The sequence below is a fragment of the Oryx dammah genome, unplaced genomic scaffold, assembly GCF_014754425.2.
Source record: "Oryx dammah isolate SB20612 unplaced genomic scaffold, SCBI_Odam_1.1 HiC_scaffold_13, whole genome shotgun sequence".
Taxonomy (NCBI): Eukaryota; Metazoa; Chordata; class Mammalia; order Artiodactyla; family Bovidae; genus Oryx; species Oryx dammah.
Window position 1 is genome coordinate 11,309,871 of NW_024070197.1, and position 21,562 is coordinate 11,331,432.

General features: G+C 50.0%; 1 protein-coding gene across 4 annotated transcripts in view; it reads left to right on the plus strand.

The window, feature by feature from the left end:
* Positions 1 to 21,562, plus strand: part of ZC3H4 (zinc finger CCCH-type containing 4) — a 37,026-nt gene that overhangs the window by 1,414 nt on the left and 14,050 nt on the right. For 3 of the 4 annotated variants that reach the window (XM_040252447.1, XM_040252448.1, XM_040252450.1), the window contains exons 2-10: positions 13,281 to 13,500; positions 13,781 to 13,891; positions 15,916 to 16,138; positions 17,550 to 17,704; positions 18,344 to 18,440; positions 18,555 to 18,694; positions 19,173 to 19,280; positions 20,228 to 20,339; positions 21,164 to 21,273. In XM_040252447.1, the coding sequence (XP_040108381.1) occupies positions 13,281 to 13,500; positions 13,781 to 13,891; positions 15,916 to 16,138; positions 17,550 to 17,704; positions 18,344 to 18,440; positions 18,555 to 18,694; positions 19,173 to 19,280; positions 20,228 to 20,339; positions 21,164 to 21,273 (1,276 nt within the window). Of the gene's footprint in view, positions 1 to 169; positions 232 to 13,280; positions 13,501 to 13,780; positions 13,892 to 15,915; positions 16,139 to 17,549; positions 17,705 to 18,343; positions 18,441 to 18,554; positions 18,695 to 19,172; positions 19,281 to 20,227; positions 20,340 to 21,163; positions 21,274 to 21,562 lie in introns of all 4 variants that reach the window. The other variant, XM_040252449.1, reaches the window with a different exon arrangement.

The window sequence follows — 21,562 nt, forward strand, 5'->3', positions numbered from 1 at the left end:
TGGGGAGAGGAAGAGGGCGCTGGACAGATGGCTGCCTGGTCGCAGCCCGGGGCTGGGGAGTCGCAGAGGACCCTCCTTTAGACTGGGGTCTTAGCTAGGGCTTCCCCCGCCAGGCACCACGGCCCCTTCTCCCCACTCCCACCTCCCCTTTTCCCTTTCTCCTTCACAGACCATACTTTGCCTTTTAAAAGAAATGCCACCCACATTCAGAGACACAAGTGCAGCAGTTTGGTGAGCTTTTTACAAATTTTGTTTTGTTTTGTTCTGTTTTGTTCTAATTAAATGTATCGTCCTGGGAATCGCAGCCCATCGCAGCCTGACTCCAGTTCAAGGAAATAAACAGATTAGCAAAGGTCTGTTCGCTAAGCCCACGTCGGGCTTCCGGGCCCCCTCTTGGGGCAGGTGCTTTACTCAAAGGTGCTTACACGCTTTATTCGACCTCTAAGGAGTTCTCTTATGTCAGAAGTGTATGTCTTACAATGGGTTGGGCTGGTAAGTAGCCTCTTTTATTGAGTAATTCAATTATCTCCCTCTTTTTGTCCCTTTCCTGCCTGCCTTCCTCCTCGCCTTTAGACCAAAGTGATGCTTGAGTGAGTGAATTTATATGTTCAAATCGGGATTCTAACCCTGTTGAGCCCTTTTAGACTTGCACATCCTTTCGATGTTTAGTTTTTTTTTTTAATTTGATGTACACAGTTTTCCAAAAAAAAAAAAAAAAAGGTGCATTACTGTAACATGTCAAAAACCTACCTAAGAGGCCCATATGTTTCCAAGCTCTTGATCGCCCTCTTGCCATTTCAGTCCATTGCTTTGTCTCCAGCCTTCATCTTTGAAGAAAGTGGATACTTCACATCCGTTTGTAGGAGACAAAGTTACTGAATTTGGTTTATGATATTTGTGTTCAAGTTAATGTTCTCCCTCCCCTTTTCCCAGCCAACCCAAAAGATTGTGGTTCAAGTAGACCCTATTTTCTCATATCTTTATGGTGACGGACGTTTAAATTAAGCAAGTCATTTGTAAAGTACTGTTTAAGCACCAAAATCTGTAAAGTGTATCAAGCCTCAGTCTCCTCTCCCCGTCTCCACTGTTCCTTTGTTCGAAAGCACATGCCTGACCGTGAAAAGTTGATGCAAACGTGTTACACGCCCAGCCATGGTGGAGAGAACACTTCCTCCAGCCCCCAGTCCCCTCTCTCCTACATGTACAAAGGAAAAAGCAACAGAAATGACTTGCATAACCAAACACTCCTTCTGATATGTTTTACAAGCATAAGTTCTGTTAAAAGACAAAACACGGTGAAGTTCCAGGTTCCCTCTTGCCCACTTTTGGTCCCTGACATACTGCTCTGTTAGAGAAAACTTTTTAACACACAGCCCTCTTCCCCTCCCAAAGATCCTGTTTCCTTTTTTCCGTTCTTAGGAGAAAATAAGTTCACTGACGTTTAGATGAGGAAACACGTAAAGTGCGATTCAGTGGGCCACTTGTTTTGTTCTTTCTCTCGATATGTTCACAACTTAAGTGCCGTGAGGATCTTAGGTATGTAAAAGCCTTTGTAGGAGGAAGAAATGTCCACACAGTCCAGTATTCCTGCAAAAAAATGTCTGAAGCACAAACTGAACACACTTTCTAGTGCATAGGGTCAGCTGAAAATTAGCATTTATTTAAAAGTTTCCCATTTGTGAAATTCCTCCTCCAGGAGTCAAGAGCAGAAACTGGATGCTAATAGATGACCCTACCAAGTGTCAAGGGCTACTCAAGTGTAGAAGGATGCTTTTTTAAAAATTTTACTTTTAAAATGAAATGTGAAGGAAATTGGATTTCTTTTTTAAGTGAAAATTTTTAGTGGTCATTAATGTTAAAATATCTCCTCAAACACTGTGAAACGCTCAGGCACATCAACACAAGGGTTTGTTGTTTTTTCCTTCTCAAAGAAGTCCTATCAAATCGAAGAAGCCCCAGTCATGTCAAACTGTATCTCAGTAGTCTTCGTTTTTGAAATGTCACAGTACTACCTTTTCCCCCCAAACTGATGTACCAGTGTTAAAATTCAAATTAATGGATGTTGCAAAAAAGGAAAAAAAAAAAGGGTGTCACTCAGAATCTCTGATTTAACAGTAGCACTTACACACTTGTAATCTTTAAAAATTTTATATTCTCTTGGGGAGAGGTTTAATCTGAAAGCAAATTAAAAATCTCCCAGTAGAAACAAAAATCATCTGTGACCATGGAAACATGGTTATTCTGGTCATAAACTCCTTTATTTTTTTTTAACTCCTCTCAAATTTGCTCTTCAAAAGAAAAAATAAATGTGATTCTCCAAAAGGGCTTTCTAATTCACCTTCTGCAACTGTCTCCCAGATAAGGTTTCAATTTGCTCCGAAGGTTTACATTTTTGAGTCTCAGACAAGCCAGAATTTTTTAAAGTAGAGCTAGCTGTTTTAGAAAACCACCACTCTGACTTATCCTCAGCCAGGAAGGCTGATCCCAAGGGGATCTTGTTCTGCACCTGTAGAAATGAAGGCTTTCTCAGCTGTTGACTGGCAAGTTAGAGATGGATGTTGATTGAGTTTGGATGTTCCCGTCCTGTTGAACGTGGAGAGTTTCCTGTCGGGCTTGTTGAATAAGGCCTCCACCTCCACTCCTTTCTCTTTGATCTTTTCCCTTCCCTGATGGGAGAAAAGTGGGTGTCCCAGGGTTGCCTTACTTGTTCACTTATGTTACGTTTTTGTGGTTGGCAGGTCCCTAGAACATCCCATCGTGTAGGCCAGATCCAGTTACAGTAAATAGCCTCTGTGGTGAAAATTGCTAATGAAACTATTACCAAGCCTCTGTGGGTAGCTTCAGGTCAAACCATATTCCAGAGAACCTAATTTTGGTCCCTGTGGACCATATCTTCCAGGACCAGAGCAGCTGATTGTAACCCAGCTTAAGCGGTTAGAAGAAAATAATTCAGCACAGTGAAGTGGCTGTGCTGAGCACAGTGCTCACCTGTACCTTGGTAACGTAACTACTGACACAATAGGAAGGGAAAAGGAAAAAGATGATTTCTGAGATTTCTGGCAGTTGTTATTTAATAAGCTGATTGAAAGACATGTAGGAGCAGTCTGCTCACTGGTAGAGGGAATCCTGTTACATGGCTTGAGGTCCGTTTCAGAGTCAAAACCCAGTGAAAAGAATGGAAAAGGCTTGGCTGTTTGGGTGGCATGTAAGGTTAATTTGGGTAAGTTAAGGTGAAACATGGATTTGACCTTCCAAATTTACGGACCAAGTCTTTGCTGCAGACCTTTTACTTTTGTTCACGAAGATGCAGTGTTGAAGACATTGTGCCAAGCTTTTTACCTTGCTTTAGTAACAGTATGAGGTTACAAGGGCAGTTTCTTAAATACATTTCTGACACTGAATCAATTGATGAGCAGGAGGAAGACACAACGCTTTTGGACTGGCGTAGCTGTAGTTAGGTCCCATGTTGGAACTGTTCTCAGTAGTATGTCGGCTCTCTGCTCAGAGCATAGTTTGCGTCTGCTGTCCAAATTGCTCCAGGTTGAGGATCTTTCTCTTGTTTTTGTTACTTCTCATCTGTGTGAACTGGTGACTCAGCTCGCTATTTGTAAGGCAAGTGGTGACATCTTCTGAACATTGGAGGTGGTGACAGGATGTGAAGGAACAGCGTGGGTTTGGAGATGGATAAGCTTGTGTTCAGTGTGCATTGGGCACTGAGGATAATGCCTTCCCCTCAGGGGCATTGTGGTCAGATGGGCATATGTAGGACACCCACACAATGCCTAGCATTCAGAGAATCTTGGCTTCTTTATCTTCCTGCTGTCCCTGCTAGAGAAGAACTCTAAATAGAATATACAGTCTGGTGTGTAAACAGAAGTAAGAGTAACATCTGTGTCTTTGAAGGAAGTCAGTTTCTCACCTCTTAGATTTCTTTATGGTCAGCTCATTAAAATTGCAAGGAGCCCATTAGGGTTGCACCCGAGTGGGAGCAATCTTAAAAAGCATTTCTTACTTGCTCAGTGTCATTATTATAAGATGCTAAAACAGACATGGGCTTCTCTGGTGGCTTAGACAGTAAAGAATCTGCCTGCTATGCAGGAGACCTAGGTTCGATCCCTGGGTCAGGAAGATCCCCTGGAGAAGGGAATGGCTGCCCACTCCAGTATTCTTGAATTGAGTTCATACTGGCTACTTCCCCTATTCATCTTTTGCAGTTCAGGTCTGAGTTAAGGCTACAACTTTGGCCAGCCTCCTGAGAGCAAGGGATCGAGAGGGCTCTGGCAGCTCACCCACTGCTAACTAGTCACATCCCCCTAAGCAAGTCCTTCGCCCTCACCAGAGTCTCTGAGAAAAATAAGCAAGGCCCGCCCCAGCTCCAAGGTTCTCCCACCCCGTGGTGATTTGGCCAAGCCAGTTCAGGTTCTATTCATTTAGCAGCCAGGCTTGTCCCGTGCTTTTCTTGGAGCAGAGAACAGTGTTCACTCGCAGTGTTCAAGGAGCCCGTCTCTCCTCGGGACTTTATTTAGAGTTGGGCAAAGGTTGCCACTGCCTTTTTAGCAGAGCTCATGTTACCTTCTTGTGTCTGCCCTGCCTTCTGTGGCTTCTGGCCACGGTGAACCGGTTGCTGCGACTGCAGCTCCTGGTACTGGCTGCAGAGTAGATGCCTTGGAAATGAATGGTAAGGTTGGGCTAAATGGCTAGATCCCAGGCAGAGCCATTAGAGAAACCTTGGCTCGGCAGCTAGCTAAATTTCAAGCTGGATCCTTTGTCCCTGTTGAGGGGTCCCAGAAACCCCAGACTCCGGAGCCAGGAAGCTCCGTGGAGCCTGGATGCTGCCTGCTCCCTCCACACCAGGCTGGCCCTGTTCTGGTCGAGACGGTGGGAAGTGGTGGGTGGCGGTGGCCGTGGGAGTCAGGCAGTCTGATTATACCTCGCGAATTGCTCAACTCTTAAGGCAGTCTCCTGGCTTTCCCGAAGGTATGTGGATACCTCTGGGGCATTGTTATGTCAAGGTCAAAAGTTACCTGCCCCTGTCGGCTGAGTGCCTCTCCTGCATTAGCTCACTTCAGCCTTAAACGCTGAGAAACTGACACACAGGTGAAGTCGGCTTTTTGAAGGTCAGAGAGCTGTTGGGTGTGGAGGCAGTTAGAACCTGGGCAGCCTATACCCAGACCTGAGCTCTGTGCCCAGAGGCCCACCTGGATCTAGTACAGTATTTTTCAAACTGCAGCAGGCAGGCTTTAGTGGAATATGAAGTTCATTTATTGATTTGCCTCCTGTATTTGGGGGAAAAAAAAAATGAAAGGGGATAGAAAAAGCAGAGTACTGCGAAGATTAAATGTGGTTTTGTGGAAGTTTGTATGTTGAGTTTTATTGAAGCATTCCTTTATCTCAGTGGTGGCTGCTTTTGCACTAAACAGTGGAGTAATTGGGACATAGACTGTATGACCTGCAAAGCCTAAAGCATTTACTCCTTTGCTCTGTAAGAAAAAGTTTGCTGGCCTCTGCACTGGTTGTGGGCCTAGTGCTTGGAGGGCTTGCACATCAGCCACCGTTGCTTATTTTTGTTGTGGGGGTGGGGAGTGGGAGGGAACTCTAAAGTTGTTGAGTGGGGAGTCCTCTGTACTTCTGCCCCTCTATGACTTGCTGAGGGTTCCATCATTGCTGTGTTCCATACCCCGGCTTTTGAACCTTTTGAAGCAAAGGGATTTTCATTCATTAGGAGTAACCGGAGCCCTCTTGAAGTCCAGCGTGAACACGGATGGCAGCTAACCCATCCCTGCCGTGGCCCGACCCAAGGGAGCCTGGGCCCAGGCGCAAGTGTCATTTGGCTGAATGTCCACTGCAGGTGGCTTGGATTATTGCCCTCTGCATTTTCCTAACAGACACTAGGGCTTAGGTTTCCTTGGGATTCCAGGCTCTGCCGTCGCTCAGGGCACCAGAGCAGTCCCCGGAAGCACAGCCTTTTTGCAGCCGTGGAGGGGCCCTGGCTGCAGCCCCGAGGCGACTGACCGGTAGCTGCTTTCATCTGCTGGGTTGATGTAGCAGTCACTTTGGGGCTCCTGTCTTTTACCCTCTGGCCTCTCAGGAAGCCCTCAGCAAACACCTTGGTGAATGAGTTTGCAATCGGAGGTCACCCCTCAGTGACCTGCTGATTACAGAGTTTTAAGTGATCCAGGTTGCTCCCTGGGAAATAGTCCAATGACTGACTGTGCTGATGAAATTGACAATGGGCATGGATGGCTGAGATGGATGCCTGTTTGTGTGGACTGAATCCCAGGCACCCACCCCATCTATACCTGGCCCTGTTCTGAGCCCTTGGAAACCCAAGGATGACTATCAGTCTCTTCTCTGCCCTCCCAGAGCCCACAGTTGAGCGGAAGTTAACAAATAATTGTAAACAGATAATTGTGTATATGAACAAGAAATCTGGGCATCCAAGGTCAGATCTCTTGTAAGAGGAAAATATTAATATGTTGTCTTGGCTAAATGGAATAAAATTGATTCCTCTGAAAAAAAATTATCAACAAGAAATCTTAATTCACAGGTATTGTGATTCAGCTTTCCTTTCTGGAAAAACAGGAATCGGCTCTCTTTGGGTGAGAGTCAGCATCTTTCCAGCTTTAAGTAATCCAAAGCGTGGTTGTCCTGAGAAAGTGGCTAGAAAGAGAAGCATATTTCAGAGGTTCATCTGACAGGAAAAACTTGAATCAGAGAGATGCTTTTATCAAGAAGACTGTTTTCAGAGCAAGTGGGAGTAGAATAGCTATTCAAGCCAAGAAAAGGATACTTTTGACTCAGATCCTTCCAGGAGGCTGGGTTTTTACTTGGTCAGCTTGTTTTCAGCTCTGCAGCAATGTTCTGCTTCAGAGGTTTGTGGGTGCCACACACTTGGGGATGAAGCGTGGGTGCCACACACTTGGGGATGAAGCGGTCCTTCTAAAGGACTTTGGAATTTTCTTTCCTTGGATTAATACTGCTTTCTGTCCCTGTTGGGATAAGTCCTGTTTTTTGCTAAGATTCCTTGGACCTTTCTGAGTACCTCTTATTCCCTAAACTATCCAGATTCTTTGGGTCATATTTTTGAATGTCCCAGTTCCGTTTGTTTGGGATGGCCTGGGGAGATGGGCTTATAGTGTCTTTACCTGTTAATAGATTTACTCCTGAGCCTGTATTTTGGGCCAGGTTGACGCTAAATCCTTGATTTACATGGTTTCGGGGGATTCTTCCCAGGAGGATGTATTAATATGTCCATCTCAGAGATTCCTTTACTGCCTTTGCTTTACAGTTGAAACAGGGCAGAGTGCTGAAGGAGCTTGTCTGGTGTCTTAGGGCCTCCCTTTGGCATTTTTTGCAGAACTGTTTGATTTGATCTATTTTCTGCACCTATGTGTTATTTTTTTCCAACTCAAGTTTAAACTTCAGGGTGGCAGTTGTTTGGTTAGTTGGTCTGTATAGTAAATTACTCTCTTTTGGATAATTTCTAATTGTTTCAAGGGTTGAGTTTAAGAGCTGGCCATGGAGTCAGAAAGTCCTGAACTGGGATTCCTGTTCTGCTGCTTCCTGCTGTGACCCTGTGGGTGTATTTCTTCCCATCTCTGAGCCTCAGTTTACTTGTCTATAAAATGGAGATACTGAGTCACTACTGCATATGTTTGTTCATGGGTTTGTTCATGAGTTTCGGTGACAGATTGCAGAGCTCAGCAGTGTGGTACCTGGCTTGGAAATCACTGCTGCAGGATGTTAGTCATGAATAGTTCCTATGGCTCTTGGACTTTATGAGGCCCTGGGGTGCCCAGGGAGGTTTTGCAGTTGGGGAAACCACCGCCGAGAGGTGAGGGCTGGTGGAGGCCCTCCCTTGAACTCTTTGCTGGGGGCGGGGAAAGAACATCTTGAGGACCGTGATGAGCTCTGTTCACTTGACTGAGAGGTTGTCCTCACCCAGGGCATCTTTTTTAATCTGTTCATGTTTTCTTAGGGACATTTTCTAACCTACTAGTATTTAAGAGACAAGGAAATAATATCATGGACTGCTGTGTACCCGTCACCAGTTTTAACAATTCTAAACATCATTTTGCCAGTTTTGGTTCATCTCACTACCTCCTCTGTCCCCCTTGAGTATTTTGAAGCACATCCCAGGTCTCATCTCATTTCACCCATTCATTCTTCAGTATGAATCTTTAACTTAATTTTTTTTTAACATAACTACAAAACTTTAACCATGCCTAACAAAATTAACAGTAATTATGTAGTATCTCAGATACCCAGTCTGGACTCAGAGTTCTCCAGTTTCCCCCATGTTGACTTGTTGGTGTGTTTCTGGCAGGGTCCTGGCACTGGGCAGGCTGTCTCACTTCTGTTGAAGTGAGGGGTTCAGGGTATGGCTCGGGTTTCTCATCTCCCAGGGCTGGTTGGTGCTTACTGCTTGGGTCTGTGATGTGGCCCTGTTGCCATGGAAATGCTGTGACATCACAGCCAGTTATGACCACTCCTGAGAATGTTGAGGGACAGGCAAACACAGTGCTTATTTGCTCCTGGTTTGTGGTTGATGAACCTAGGTAGTAAGGACACTGAAAAACACGTGCAAGACCCAGAGGCTTATTTCAAGAGTTTCCAGCCTCTGAAAATCCCTCAGTGAAGTTCCCCTCCCTGTGGCTGCTTCACCATGGCCTAAATCGAGGGAAGGTCTCCAGGGGCCTTCCTCAGGCAGGCGCCCTGAGCCAGTTTTGTAAAGGAAAAAAGTTCCATGCCTTTGCTCTTAGTAACCGACTGTCCCCCCGGGTCAGACTTGGGGATCCCGGACGTCTGCATTTAGGCCTGTTGTTAAACATTTGAAGAGGCGGAGCCTCCTTGTAATTTTTGTAATTTTGTCCCTAGTTAATGGGTCATTCAGAGCCTACCCAGGCAATTTGTTGAGAGTTTGGGCAGTTAATGATCATGACCCTGACCTTCACATTAACCTAGCCGCCTCTTGTCAAGGGCTCTCATGGTCTTCAGGTAACAGCCACTGCTCCCATGGGTTTTCATCTTTTTTGTTCTGTGTCCATCTCTCCCCTCTCTCTCTCTCATAAATGAGGTCAAAGCATAAACCCAGGCCCCTCTCAGCTTCCATCCAGCTCTCTCATCTAGAGGTTGTCCATGTTGCCAGACCTCATCTCTGTCAGGGACCTTGGTTCCCTTTTCCCTGGACTCAGCTCTCCCTGGGCCTCTTCCTCCTGGTCCTCCACTTGGTTACTTTGTTGGACCCCCTAGATGAGAGCTGAGGAAGGGGAGGTGTCGACCTGTCAGTGTCATCGTCAGAGGATGGCGCATGCATAGACAGACCAAAGACAGCAGGAGCTTGCTGTCCAGCGGTTAGCAGCAGTCCCTGAGGGGAGTAGGCTGTAGCTTCTCCACAGAGAAAGTGCTTTCCCATAAGGATTGGCAACTGTTTAGGATAGTCCCCATGGACGTGCTCTTGCTAGGTGGTTGTTAATACCAATAGTTACTACGTGTCTAGTACTTACTCTTTGCCTGCCCCCTAGGGACATCAGGGGTTTTATCCATGTTATCTCATTTAACCCTCACAACCCCTTGAGGGGGGTGCTACACTTACTCCATTCTGCAGATGCGAAAACCAAGGCTCAGATTCCATACCAGAGCACATGCTAGGGAAGACTCAGAGCTGGCCGAGTTACTTGATCTGCAGAAGGAAGCAGGATGCTCCCTCTGTAGACTGGGGGAGATGAGGCCAGCCTCCTTTGAAGCATGAGGTTTCTTTACTTGTTTTTGCCAAGCCCATGATGTGTGGTGAACCTGTGGAGTTGGCCTGGTAGGCATTCCTTAGAATGGGCACCCAGATCTCTTCTTTGCCCAAAAAGAGGAATTGGCCATCACCAGCTCTGCACGGGGAAACTTAAGAGCCCTGGGTGCTCAGTCCAAGAGGCACCAGGCAGAATTGACCCTATGCGGGGATTTGGCCTTTTTCCCCCCGGGTGCCCATCCCAATTTGGTCTCCCAGCATGGTTGATTTCTAGTCCCCGATGGCTCTGGCGGGCTGGCCGTGGTGCAGCCGTCCCAGCATGTTGCCAGCCCAGGCCCTGGAAATCAAGCGTCCGCTGCCCAGGCCAGTGCTTCAGGCTTTCTCCTGTGTGCTTGTCTCAAGAGGGTTTGGCACGTCTAGATTGAAATGATTAGCGCAGTGGGGCTTCCCCCACTCTGCTTGGGGGATTATGTCACAGTCTATTAAGCATGCTCCCTCGGTATTTAATGCCACTCTGACGCGGATTTTGCTGGCAGTCTGTTAAGTGGCACCGCTTAAACCCCGTTGCTGTTTTGTGGAGGCAGCCCTTGTGCATGTCAGTGTCAGTGGCCCACAGAATTTCTGCCTCCATCCCAGTTGGTTTGATTCCCCCCCTCCCTTTTTTTCCTTCTGGTATAGAAGAAAATAGGCCCTGTATTCATGCAGGACAGTTAGCTGGGAATCTCAGTGTTATCCAGGGGCACCCCCTCAGGTGACCACAGATGAGCCCAGTCCTCAGAAAAGCTGGAGAGCACAACGTGGCCAGAGAGTAGGGAGAAAGAGCAGTGGGCAGTCACATGTCTGCATTCATTCCCACACCTCCTCTAGTATCCTGTTCCCCCTTCAGAAATCACCAGGAAAATTTTTTTTAATGTTATTTATTTTGCATCAGCTCCCAGGGAATAGAGTTTCAAGTAGTCACTCCCCAGTTTGTAAAAAGCTGTAGATCTACCTGGGGCTGTTAATATTAGAGATGATACAGAGAAGCTGTCTTTGGCTAAAAGAAGTCTTTGTAGAGTGATTTAAATGCTGAAATTCCCTGCCTTGGATAAAGCCTGTGGAATGAAAAGGCATTCTCGTGGAATCTCTCTTGAGGATGGTTGAAGCTCTTGGAGTTGCTGGGATGGTCTTTGCCCCCCCGGGCGAGTGTGAGGTGTGTGTGTGACTGCAGGACGCAGGTGGAGATCTCAGCTGACCCTGGGCAGGACTCCTTGTCCACGAGCGTGGGGGTGGAGGAGTATCTGCAGGGGCGGGCCAGCCCCTCCGGCTCAGCTCCTGGCCCTGTATCCCAGACGGCTTAGCTCCCCTGCCCTGTGGACTCGGCTTCTTGTCATTTGTACCTTTTCCTGCAAGGGCAGCGCAGAACTGGGTGTGCTCAGAGACCCAGCACAGAGAAGATGCTCAGTGTGCACGGCGTCAGAGGAGGCGGCCAGTGAGCTGCTCCCCCTTCCCTTTCAATCCTCACCAATCAAGGAAGGAACGGGGAGCTAAGAACCAGTTTCTGAGTTTTTATGTCACTCCGTCTGTCCGGCCTCAACACGCCCTTTCATCTGCCATCCCTTTAAGTTCCTTTGGTTTGAAAACAAGAGGGTTGACGGTATCCCACCGTCCCTTCCACTCTGACAGGCCTTTCTTGGCTCCAGGAGGGCCTTTTGCTCTTTGCGACCTTTGACTTCTCATCCAGGCTTCTGGGCCCCCAGACAGCTCCCTGTCTTCCCAGGTTCCCTCCCTCCCTGCCCTGCGGTTCTGGGTGCTTTTAACTTTTCCCTTTCTGGATTAAAGTGTGGAGAGTGGTGCTTCTGTTTCCTTTTAGCTTTTCCTCACAGAGCACCAACCCCGTCTTCTCCAGTTGGTCTGTGGGCCTTCCCTAGTCCCGAAGCGTCTGTCTGTCTAGTCTTGTCTGTCCCTGTTATTTTCTCCTGAGGTTTGGTGACCTGGCCCGCCCAGCCAAGTTCTCAGCAGGGACGGGTTTGCTCTCTCCATGTCCTGCAGGACTCCAGGTCTCCACGGGAAGTTTGCCATGCCCCTGAATAACAGCTTCTCCCTCAGCTCAGAGCTCGCCAGAACCAGTTTCCCCAGTCAGGTGGCGCCTTTACTGTGGGTGAGGCCTTTACTGTGGGTGAGGCCGTTCCAGCAGAGTTGCCTCTTCCCAGGAGAGCTTTGCTCCCATGGAGCAACTCTCATGTGGGCCACACCCAAGCCAGGAGGTGCCTCACTTGTCAGGAATGCGGCCTTCTCCAGCCTTGACTCTTCCTGCACGGCTGGCCCAGGACCGCCGGGCGGGTTCCGGGGTCACCTCGCTGTATTGTTTCCCTTGAAACAGTAGGAGTTTTTTGGTTCTGCATCCTGTGTTTGAGAACTACCTACGACCTCTGCCAACGGAGTAACCGTTGGCCTGGACCCTTGGGTTTTAAGCCGCCCCAACTCCTTTGAATTGAGAGTGAGAATTAATGGGAGGATCCCCTTGATGGGTGGTGAGGCGGGCAGCATGGAGGTGCCCAAAGGGAGCCTTGCATGTGAAAAGGCCCTGGAGGATCCTCAGAGAGGTCAGCCGTTGTTTCTCCACAAAGCCCCTTAGAACCTTCGAGGCTCCAGGGGCTGAGCCCCCCCACTGAGCTTGTTCCCACACTGAGCTGGTCCCTTCTGAACAGCAGGGGCCTTTTCTGTCGAGATTAGTTCCTTTTGGGGTTAGCCTTTTAGGTCCCTGGCCTGTCATGTTACTCTTTTTTATCTTTTCATTCTCTCTGTGGGTCTTAGTTAATGGAGTTTTTTGTGCTCACACACATACTTGGCAGTCGTCATGCATGATGAACTTTGAGAGATTTGGACTTTTTTTTACACTTGTTTATTTTTTTAAACCAACTTCTGCATTTGTGAGAACTGTGTCTGTGGGTTTGGCTCCAAAAACTGAATTCTTTTTCCAGCTGCTCCTTTTCTTAACCTGATTTATCCCTTCACCCCCCCACCCCACCGCAACCCATAGATATTCAGATGTTTAGAATGTCTTGTCAGCAGCATCTGTCCCACGCGGAGGGTTGTAAAGTGCTGGAGATCGGGGTGACATGTAGGGGATTCGACAGTCAGGAAGTCGTAGGACAGGGAGCCGGGGGGTGCTGTGGGTAAGGCGACCCAGGTGGAAACAAGGGGCCAGCGGCAGGCGGGGGGAGCCCTTCTGTGGGCACTGCTAACCCCTGTCATGCGGGGACCCCAGGGAGGGGTCTGGGGCCCTTCCCCCCTCCACCCACCCAGCTCCTCACCTCTGGCCCAGAGCCATGGAGCCGACAGAGCAGGGCAGGCCTGAGATCCGGGGACCCGAGCCTGTTCTCCACGGGGCCCCCGTCCTCCACCTCAGCAGACAGTAGAGAACAGCATCGGGGCGGGGGCTACGGCATGGGGCGGGGGTCAGGCCTCGAACCCTCAATTCTGGGCCCTTCTGGCCCACAGTCCCACGGACCCCCCTCAGAACCTGTGCTCACTCAGCTATGGGGTTGGTTTGCAGGGAAGATGGTGAGTTGGAAGAAGGTGAGCTGGAAGATGACGGGGCTGAGGAGACGCAGGACACCTCCGGGGGCCCTGAGAGGAGCCGGAAGGAGAAGGGGGAGAAGCACCACAGTGACTCGGACGAGGAGAAGTCTCACCGGAGGCTGAAGCGGAAACGCAAGAAAGAGCGGGAGAAGGAGAAGAGGAGGGCCAAGAAGAGGAGGAAATCCAAGCATAAAGTAGGTCCCGGAAGGCGCGCTGGGCCTGCTGGCGCCCTGCCCGGCCTAGTGCCCCAGGGCCTGAGCTCAGCTCGTCAGGCCAGAGGGCACTCTTAATCAGGCTGGTTTTCCTTTCCCCAAACTGTTTAAAGACCTTTTCTGAAGAGTGGTAGCTCATGCTCCATTGCCACTAGATGCCCCTAGGTGAGGCCTTCCACACGCAGCCTGGCTGGCACCCTGCAGTGGCCGGCACGTGGCTTGCCCGCCGCAGGAGCCCTGACCTTCTGCTCTGTCCCTGCAGCGCCACGCTTCCTCCAGCGATGACTTCTCGGACTTCTCCGATGACTCGGACTTCAGCCCCAGCGAGAAAGGGCACCGCAAATACCGAGAGTATAGCCCCCCCTACGCGCCGGTGAGTGCCCGCTGCCCCGGGGCCTGAGCTGGGGTCATGAAATCACCCACGTTTCCTGAGCACTGGCACTGTGCTGGGCACTCTTGCATGGGTTTTAATTCCGCAGGATTAGGTGTTGGTTTTATCCCCCGCTTTGTAGGTGAGGACGCTGAGACTTCAAGCACTTCAGCCAGGCTGAGCCTCCTGGGGCAGGAGCCGAGTTGAGCCCAGTTGGTGCTTCTCTGGGCCACCTCCGCGGTGGCCTTGGCAGGACTTATTATGTCTGTCCCTGAGAAAGATGTTGATTTGTCCCCGTCAGAGCTGACTTTAACACTGTTCTGAAATGACATTTTGTAGAAAATGGGCAAGAGAGTGAAATGGTTATGGGAATAAATCACCTCAGATGTTGTGGGGTCTGAAGTTATATAGCACTGAGCTTAAGCATAAATTTAAATTATTTGCCCAGTTTGTGTATTGTTTTCCCCTGGCAAAACCAGTAAGAGATGAATCAGCATGGATATTTAAGGTTTTTATTGAAAAAAAAAAATTTAAGTTCTTAAAAGTATCCGGTGTTCAGCATCACCCATCATAGCAGATATTGTAGATATTCGAACTGATGTTAATCTAAACTTGAGGGTGGCAGGGAATGCAGGGAACACCACAAGCTTGATTGGGAACTAGAGGTTAAGGCATTTGAAGATCCACTATTAGAGCCGTTTTAGTTTTTAAAAGTTTGCTGAATATAGTTGATTTACAGTGTGTTAATTTCTGCTGACCAGCAAACTGACTCAGTTATACACGTATATGTGTTCTTTTCGTATTCTTTTCCATTATGGTTTGTCACAGGATGTTGAATGTAGTTTCCTGTGTTACACAGTAGGACCTTGTTGTTCTTAGCGCAGTTTTAGGTTTAGAGAAAATTGAGGAGATAGGCCCCTCCCCTCCCCACCCCACCCCATCCCACCCCACCCTATTCCCCTGTTTTTAATGTCTTAGATTAGTGTGGTCCATTTGTTGTAATTGTTTAGCCACCATTGCTATATCCTATTATGTATTCACCATATACTATCATATAAAGTAGTTTGAATTCCCTTAAAGTCCCTCTCTGCAGGCCCCTCACACTCACCAGTCTTTTTACTGTTGCTGTAGTTTTGCCAGTTCCAGAAAGTCATGTAATTGGACTCGTATGTAGCTTTTCCAGATTGACTTCTTTCCCTCCACAGGATGTCTTTATGGTCCTTCCATGTCTTTTCATTGTTGGATACTCCACTGGAGTTGGATACTCCATTTGAATGTACCATAGTTTGCTTACCTGTATTACCTACTTAAGGACATCTTGGTGGCCTCCATTTGTGCTATATTTTTAAACTTCATCCAGTATCTGTTGGAACTAGCACAGTTGGAAAGCATCATTTTAAATGGTTTTCTAGCCTGGGCCCCAAAAGTCAAAGTGAAAGTTGCTCAGCTGTGTTTGACTCTTTGTGACCGCATGGACTGTAGCCTGCCAGGCTCCTCTGTCCATGGAATTCTCCAGGCAAGAATACTGGAGTGGTTGCCATTACCTTCTCCAGGGGATCTTCCCAACCCAGGGATCGAATCCAGGTCTCCTACATTGTTGGCAGATTCTTTACCAACTCAGGGAAGCCACTAGTTTGGGTCCCAAGTAGTCATTAATTGAATTCCAAGGCCCCAGGAGATTTTTGACTAGAGAGCATCCCTCTTGCCTGGCAACCCCCCTCCCCAAATGAGATTATTCTAGATCCCTGGGAAATACACCCTTCTTTTCCCACTCTGTTCTTCAGGGGTCACAGGGCCTCTGTTTCTCAGAGGTCTTTACAACTGTGGCTCTTTCTGAAGAACAGAGACACCTGGGCCCACAGCCCCGCTCTAATTCAGGTGGGAGCCAGGACCCAGCGTGGCTCGGGGCTAGCCTCTCACCCCAGGGCCAGCAGAGACACTCAGACAGATGTGCCAGTTTGGGGGACAGCGGGGCTCTTGGCGGTCCGAACTGGAGGCCCCTGGGCTCACTGTCCTCTCCCCGTCAGTCCCACCAGCAGTACCCTCCGTCCCACACCACGCCCCTGCCCAAGAAGTCCTACTCCAAGATGGACAGCAAAGGCTACGGCATGTACGACGACTATGAGAACGAGCAGTACGGGGAGTACGAGGGGGACGAGGAGGAGGACATGGGCAAGGACGACTACGACGACTTCACCAAAGAGCTAAACCAGTACCGGCGCGCCAAGGAGGGCAGCAGCCGGGGCCGAGGTGAGGCCCACCACTCCCCCTGGCCTGCTGGGCTGGGGCCCGTGCCGCGCAGCCTCAGGTCCAGGACCAGAGGGGGACTGTCGTTCAGGGCTGAGATGAGCACAGCGGGGGCTGGGCGGGGAGCTGCCCACGAGCACCAGAGACCGGGGCTCCGCCACCAGAGTAGAGGGTCTGTGCTGAGGCTGTGGCTGGGAGGGAGCCAGGCCGGCATTTTCTAGTGGTCACATTAAAAACAAAAGAAAACATGAAATAATTTTAACAACACATTTTATGATGCTTATACATTCTAAATCTTATTTCAACATGTAATCAAGGCAAGGAGAGGGCTCTTGTGGCTCAGGTTGCTTTTGGAGGTGGGCGTCCCCTCTCAGGGATCGAACCCAGGCCCAGCAGTGAAAGTGCTGAGTGCTAACCAACTACTGGACCCCTGGGGAATCCTCTGAAGCATTGTTCTTTAAACTCATTTCCTGGTCAGTTCTGAAGAGATAGACAACTTTTCACACAGCTTGGGAGGGTCACTGACGGCTGCTGCCTGCCTCCGTCACCTGACAAGGTGTGACTGTAGCCCACGGGACTGCCACACCTCTGAACCTTGAACCTGTGGCAATTAGGAGGATGGGGGAGGGCCGCGAACCAGAGACCTAGCCTGACCTCTCAGAACCATCTGCCAGTCATATTTCCCAGCCCCAGAGGGCTTCCAGAGTTTTCCAGCTCAGCAGTTCTTAGCGCTGCTTGTTTCAGTGGCTGGTCATTCAGCAGTTTTTCTTGCACTTCTTTGTAGATAGGCCCGGCTCTTTGGGGAGACGCTGAACTGTCCTGTCCAACAGAAATACAGTGCAAGCCACTGTCTAATTACAAATTTTCTAGTGGTCACATTAAAAACAAAAGAAAACATGAAATAATTTTAACAACACATTTTACGATGCTTATACATTCTAAATCTTATTTCAACCCGTAATCAAAATAGATGTGATTTTTAAATAAATATATATTACCTCTCTCTTGCTCTCTTTTAACTAAGTCTTTGAAATCCACTGTGCACTTTATACACACAGCATTTTCTTTTTTTCTTTCATTTAAAACCGCAAACATTTATTGAAAATCACTTCATGCAGGAGAGGGCAGTAGGTGTTCTGGCATCATAGCCTCTTAGTTTGGTCAGCCCCGTGTTGGGTGCTGGGTGGCCCCATGTGCCTGGTGCCCTCGTGTGGGAAAGTGCAGCAGTCAGGGTCTTGTGGGGAGCGTGCAGCAGCTGTGTGTCCATGGTGCTGAGCCAGCCCTGTCCAGAGGCCCAGGGACTGTGTCAGCCCAGAGCATCTGGGAAGGCTTCTTGGAAGAGGAGGAGGAGGTGATTGACCTCGGGCGGCTGGGGGCTGACTTCTCCCTTGCTCACTGTCTCATCACCATGCAGGCAGCCGGGGCCGAGGCAGGGGCTACCGGGGCCGAGGCAGCCGTGGAGGGTCTCGAGGCCGAGGCATGGGCAGGGGCAGCCGAGGCAGGGGCAGAGGCTCCGTGGGAGGAGACCATCCAGAGGACGAAGAGGACTTCTACGAGGAGGAGATGGACGTAAGGCTTTCTCCAGCTCGGGGGCAGGGGGAGCATGGCTGGTGGGTGCAGGCTCTGTTGGAGGTGGTCCCTGAGACTGCTGGGAAGAAGGCATCAGATGGCAGGTTTCCAAACGTTCCTTTGTTGTTTGAATAGAGAGAACCTTCCTGAGATTCAGAATTGAAAAGGTTCCCAGGGCTGAGCTGTTGAACATCTTCAGCCGCTCCTTTCTCTTGGCGCCTCCGTTCCTCGTCCCTGAAGAAAGGGTTCCCCAGGGTGCTTTCGAAGCCTTTGTAGTCGTCTGTTTACTCACCCCTACACACACACAGGAGAGCTGCCACACTCGTGTTCTGTCCCTGCCTGAGGCCTGGCCATGCTGCTTGTTCCAGCTGCACCGCTGTCCCCTGGGAGCTGGGAGTGACAGGGGCTGGGAGCCCTGAGCGTACAGACCTCAGGGAAAGGACCAGGACCCAGACACTGCCCAGGCTGGGGCGGGTGAAGAGGGGCACAGGCAGGAGTCCTGGGCCGCTCACTGGCCACCCCTGTCTGGTGGTGTCCCGAGCGTACAAAAAGGCGGAAAGAGGCGGCGTGTATAGTTCAGGACGTGGTTCACTGTTCCCCAAATGACACGCGCCTGCTTTCCTCCTCCTGGGGCTCCAGTATGGAGAGAGTGAGGAGCCGATGGGAGATGAGGACTACGACGACTACTCCAAGGAGCTGAGCCAGTACCGCCGGTCCAAGGACGGCCGAGGGCGAGGTGGGCCAGCGCTCCGAGGGCGAGGCGGCAGGGAGGGCGGGGGCTCCCCTGGCAGCCACGGGACTCGGGTCCTGGGCAGAGGCTGCGGATAGATGCCATCTCTTTCCTCTGCAGGATTAAGTCGAGGCCGAGGCCGGGGTTCCCGAGGTCGAGGGAAAGGGATGGGCCGGGGCCGCGGTCGAGGAGGCAGCCGAGGTGGGATGAACAAGGGCGGGATGAACGACGACGAAGACTTCTATGACGACGACATGGGCGTAAGTCGGTCTTCCATCCCCTTGTGATGCTCTTACTCAAGGCTCCTTCGTGAAAATTTTTTTCTTTAAACGAGTTGTTTTCTGAGCTGATCCCATCCCCTTGCTCCCATCAGCTGTTCCAGCGGGGAGCCTCTCAGCACTAATCAGCTCTCCTGGGTGATGTTCTTCGGGGGAGACCCTCTGTTTTTAAAGCCACATCTTTGTAGCACCTGCGGTCACCTGCTCTCTGAGTTCTCCAGGAAGGCGCCGCCTCAGAGCGGATGCATTCCTGCTGGTGTGTGGCACGCACGTTCTCAGCTCCGAGCAGCGGGGCTCTAAGCCACCCACCTGGGCCCCGGATGGAACTGGCTGGTCGGTGCCCCGTCAGCCCTGCCAGTCAGCCCCTCTCACCCTCACGGTCCACTCCACCTGGCCTGCACAGGCCCCTCCCCGCCCTTCCTTTTAATTCTCCTTTCCGTTCCCACTCTGTTCCCAACAGGATGGTGGCGGGAGCTACCGGAGGAGTGACCACGACAAGCCCCACCAGCAGTCCGACAAGAAAGGCAAAGTCATCTGCAAATACTTCGTGGAGGGGCGGTGCACGTGGGTAAGGGCAGTCCCGGGGCCAGGGTGCCTGGAGCCGAGACACACAGGCCTCGCGGTCTCCTTTCTTTCTGGAGGCCACACTCTCTGGGGCAGTGTTTGGGTGGGCTTGGAGTGGTTGAGAAATGCATCGGGGGCCTGGAAATGATTGAAGAGCCAGAACGAGATTGGTGACACACTTGTGTTACTTTGGTTGGGGGGATTTTTTGGCCAAAATTTTCACCCAATCCACGGAGCTTCAGATGTTCTGTTGGACCTGTCGCTAATGCAAAGATGTGACATAGCCTGGTTGAGTTAGTGAACTTTAATGCTGGAGAGGGAGTCATCAAGGCAGAAAAGGTGGGAGTGGGAAGGGATCAGGCCTGCCTCGACCTTCACAGCAGAGTGTTATGTGAAGAGACATGCCAGTGAGCTCAGGGTCCTGAAGGAAACAAGTACAGTCCAGTGTTAGTTCAGCCAGCCAGCTTTTTATTCAAATTCAGTCAGTGGGCAGATATTGGCCAACATGTTCCCAGGGAATACTGTACCTATGTATCTGTGTCAGGAAAAAATGTTACTATGTTTCAAGCAAAGGTTTGCAGGTGGCACATGCATAAATAAAGTTTTCCTTGTTCAGAGTTGCAATTCATGCTATTTTTAGAAACTTGAAATACATAGAAACAAAAATAAATAGCTATTAGGAAGAGAAAGAGGGTGCAGGTATTCAAGTTTCTTTCTTCTGTTCACCTGGATATTGTTTTGTTTGGATTGTACAGTTTGCAAATAGCTGAAAGCTCAATTCCACTGGCTGAAACCCATAGACATTTGTCTCTCAGAACAGAGTATGGGAATTCCCGGGCCGTCCAATCCTAACAGGACTCTTCATTTTTGTCATCGGTCCCTCTGTGCTTCCCCAGTGACAGAGTAGTACTTCCTTGGCGAACAGCTTACCTTTGACTGGTTCTCTTCCAGGGAGACCACTGTAATTTTAGCCACGACATCGAGCTACCAAAGAAGCGAGAACTGTGCAAGTTTTACATCACTGGGTTTTGTGCCCGAGCCGAGAACTGCCCCTACATGCATGATATCCTTTGGTGCCCACCTTTGAGCGCATGGAGGGTGTAGACCTTTTCTCCTTACTGGTGTTAACAGCTGGCCTTCACCGCACTTCATTTGTGCACCGAGGAGGTGCTGAGAGCCCTCTGCCCGTCTCCATCTCTTTCAGCCCTCACCTTTGCCCTGCGACAGGTCTGCTCTTGCCATTCTGCAGATGAGTAAACTGAGGCGCGCATGTTATGCGTTCCCCATACATAAACAGTTGACCCTGAGTGACGTGGGTTTGAACTCTGCACGTCCACTCATATGTGGGTTGTTTTTGGTAGTAAATACCACAGTACTGCAGGATCTGCAGTTGGTTGTATCTTAAGACACAAAAATCTGAGTATAATTTATATATAATCTAGCCTCCATATTCTTGGTACAGATGGAAAACCGAGGGTGTGGAGGACAGATTATAAATTATACTCCTATATTTGACTGGGCAGAGGGTTGGTGCCCCAACCCCCATGTCATTCAAGGGTCAAGTATATTCTCGAGACCGTGCCATTGCCCGCTGTCTTTCTGAGACTTTTTCAAATGGCTGAGTATCCGTGGGCAGATCAGTGAACTTTCACCCTCTTCCTGTTGAGTGAGGATCTGAGGACAGGGCCTCAAGGCCTGCGTGGTGGAGCGGGCTGCACTCCAGACAGGCATCTCTTCTTGGCTCAGTTGCCAACCTGCTGTGCACAGCTGAGCCAGTCACTGCACCTCTCTGGGCTTCAGTTTCCTCCTCTCTGAAACAGAGGGGCTTGGTTTCTGTCCTGGGGTGGGTTTCATGAGGTGAGGCATTCGCCTTAACTTGCGGTGTACGTGATTTCCCGTGTAAGCTGTACCACACGACTGGGAACTGTATCAACGGCGACGACTGCATGTTCTCTCACGACCCCCTGACCGAGGAGACCCGAGAGCTCTTAGACAAGGTAATGCCCGGGCTGACGGGGGCTGAGACGGCCAGGGGCTTGGCCTCCGTGTGGGACCAGGATGCCAGCTGCGTTGACCTAGAGCTGGGTCGAGTTCAGGAGGGAGTGGGGACCGTATGCTCTGCAGGGAGGATGGGGACGGTCACGTGTGTGTCTTCTCTCTGCCTGGGGCGGTGTTCACTGGGGAGCGGCTCCCTGGAAGGAATTTGGCCTGGTGTGTCCCCAACACACCTCGTGATTTCCTAGCTGGCCTTCTGAGAGCCCAGGGAGCATGGAGAGGAAGTGAGGC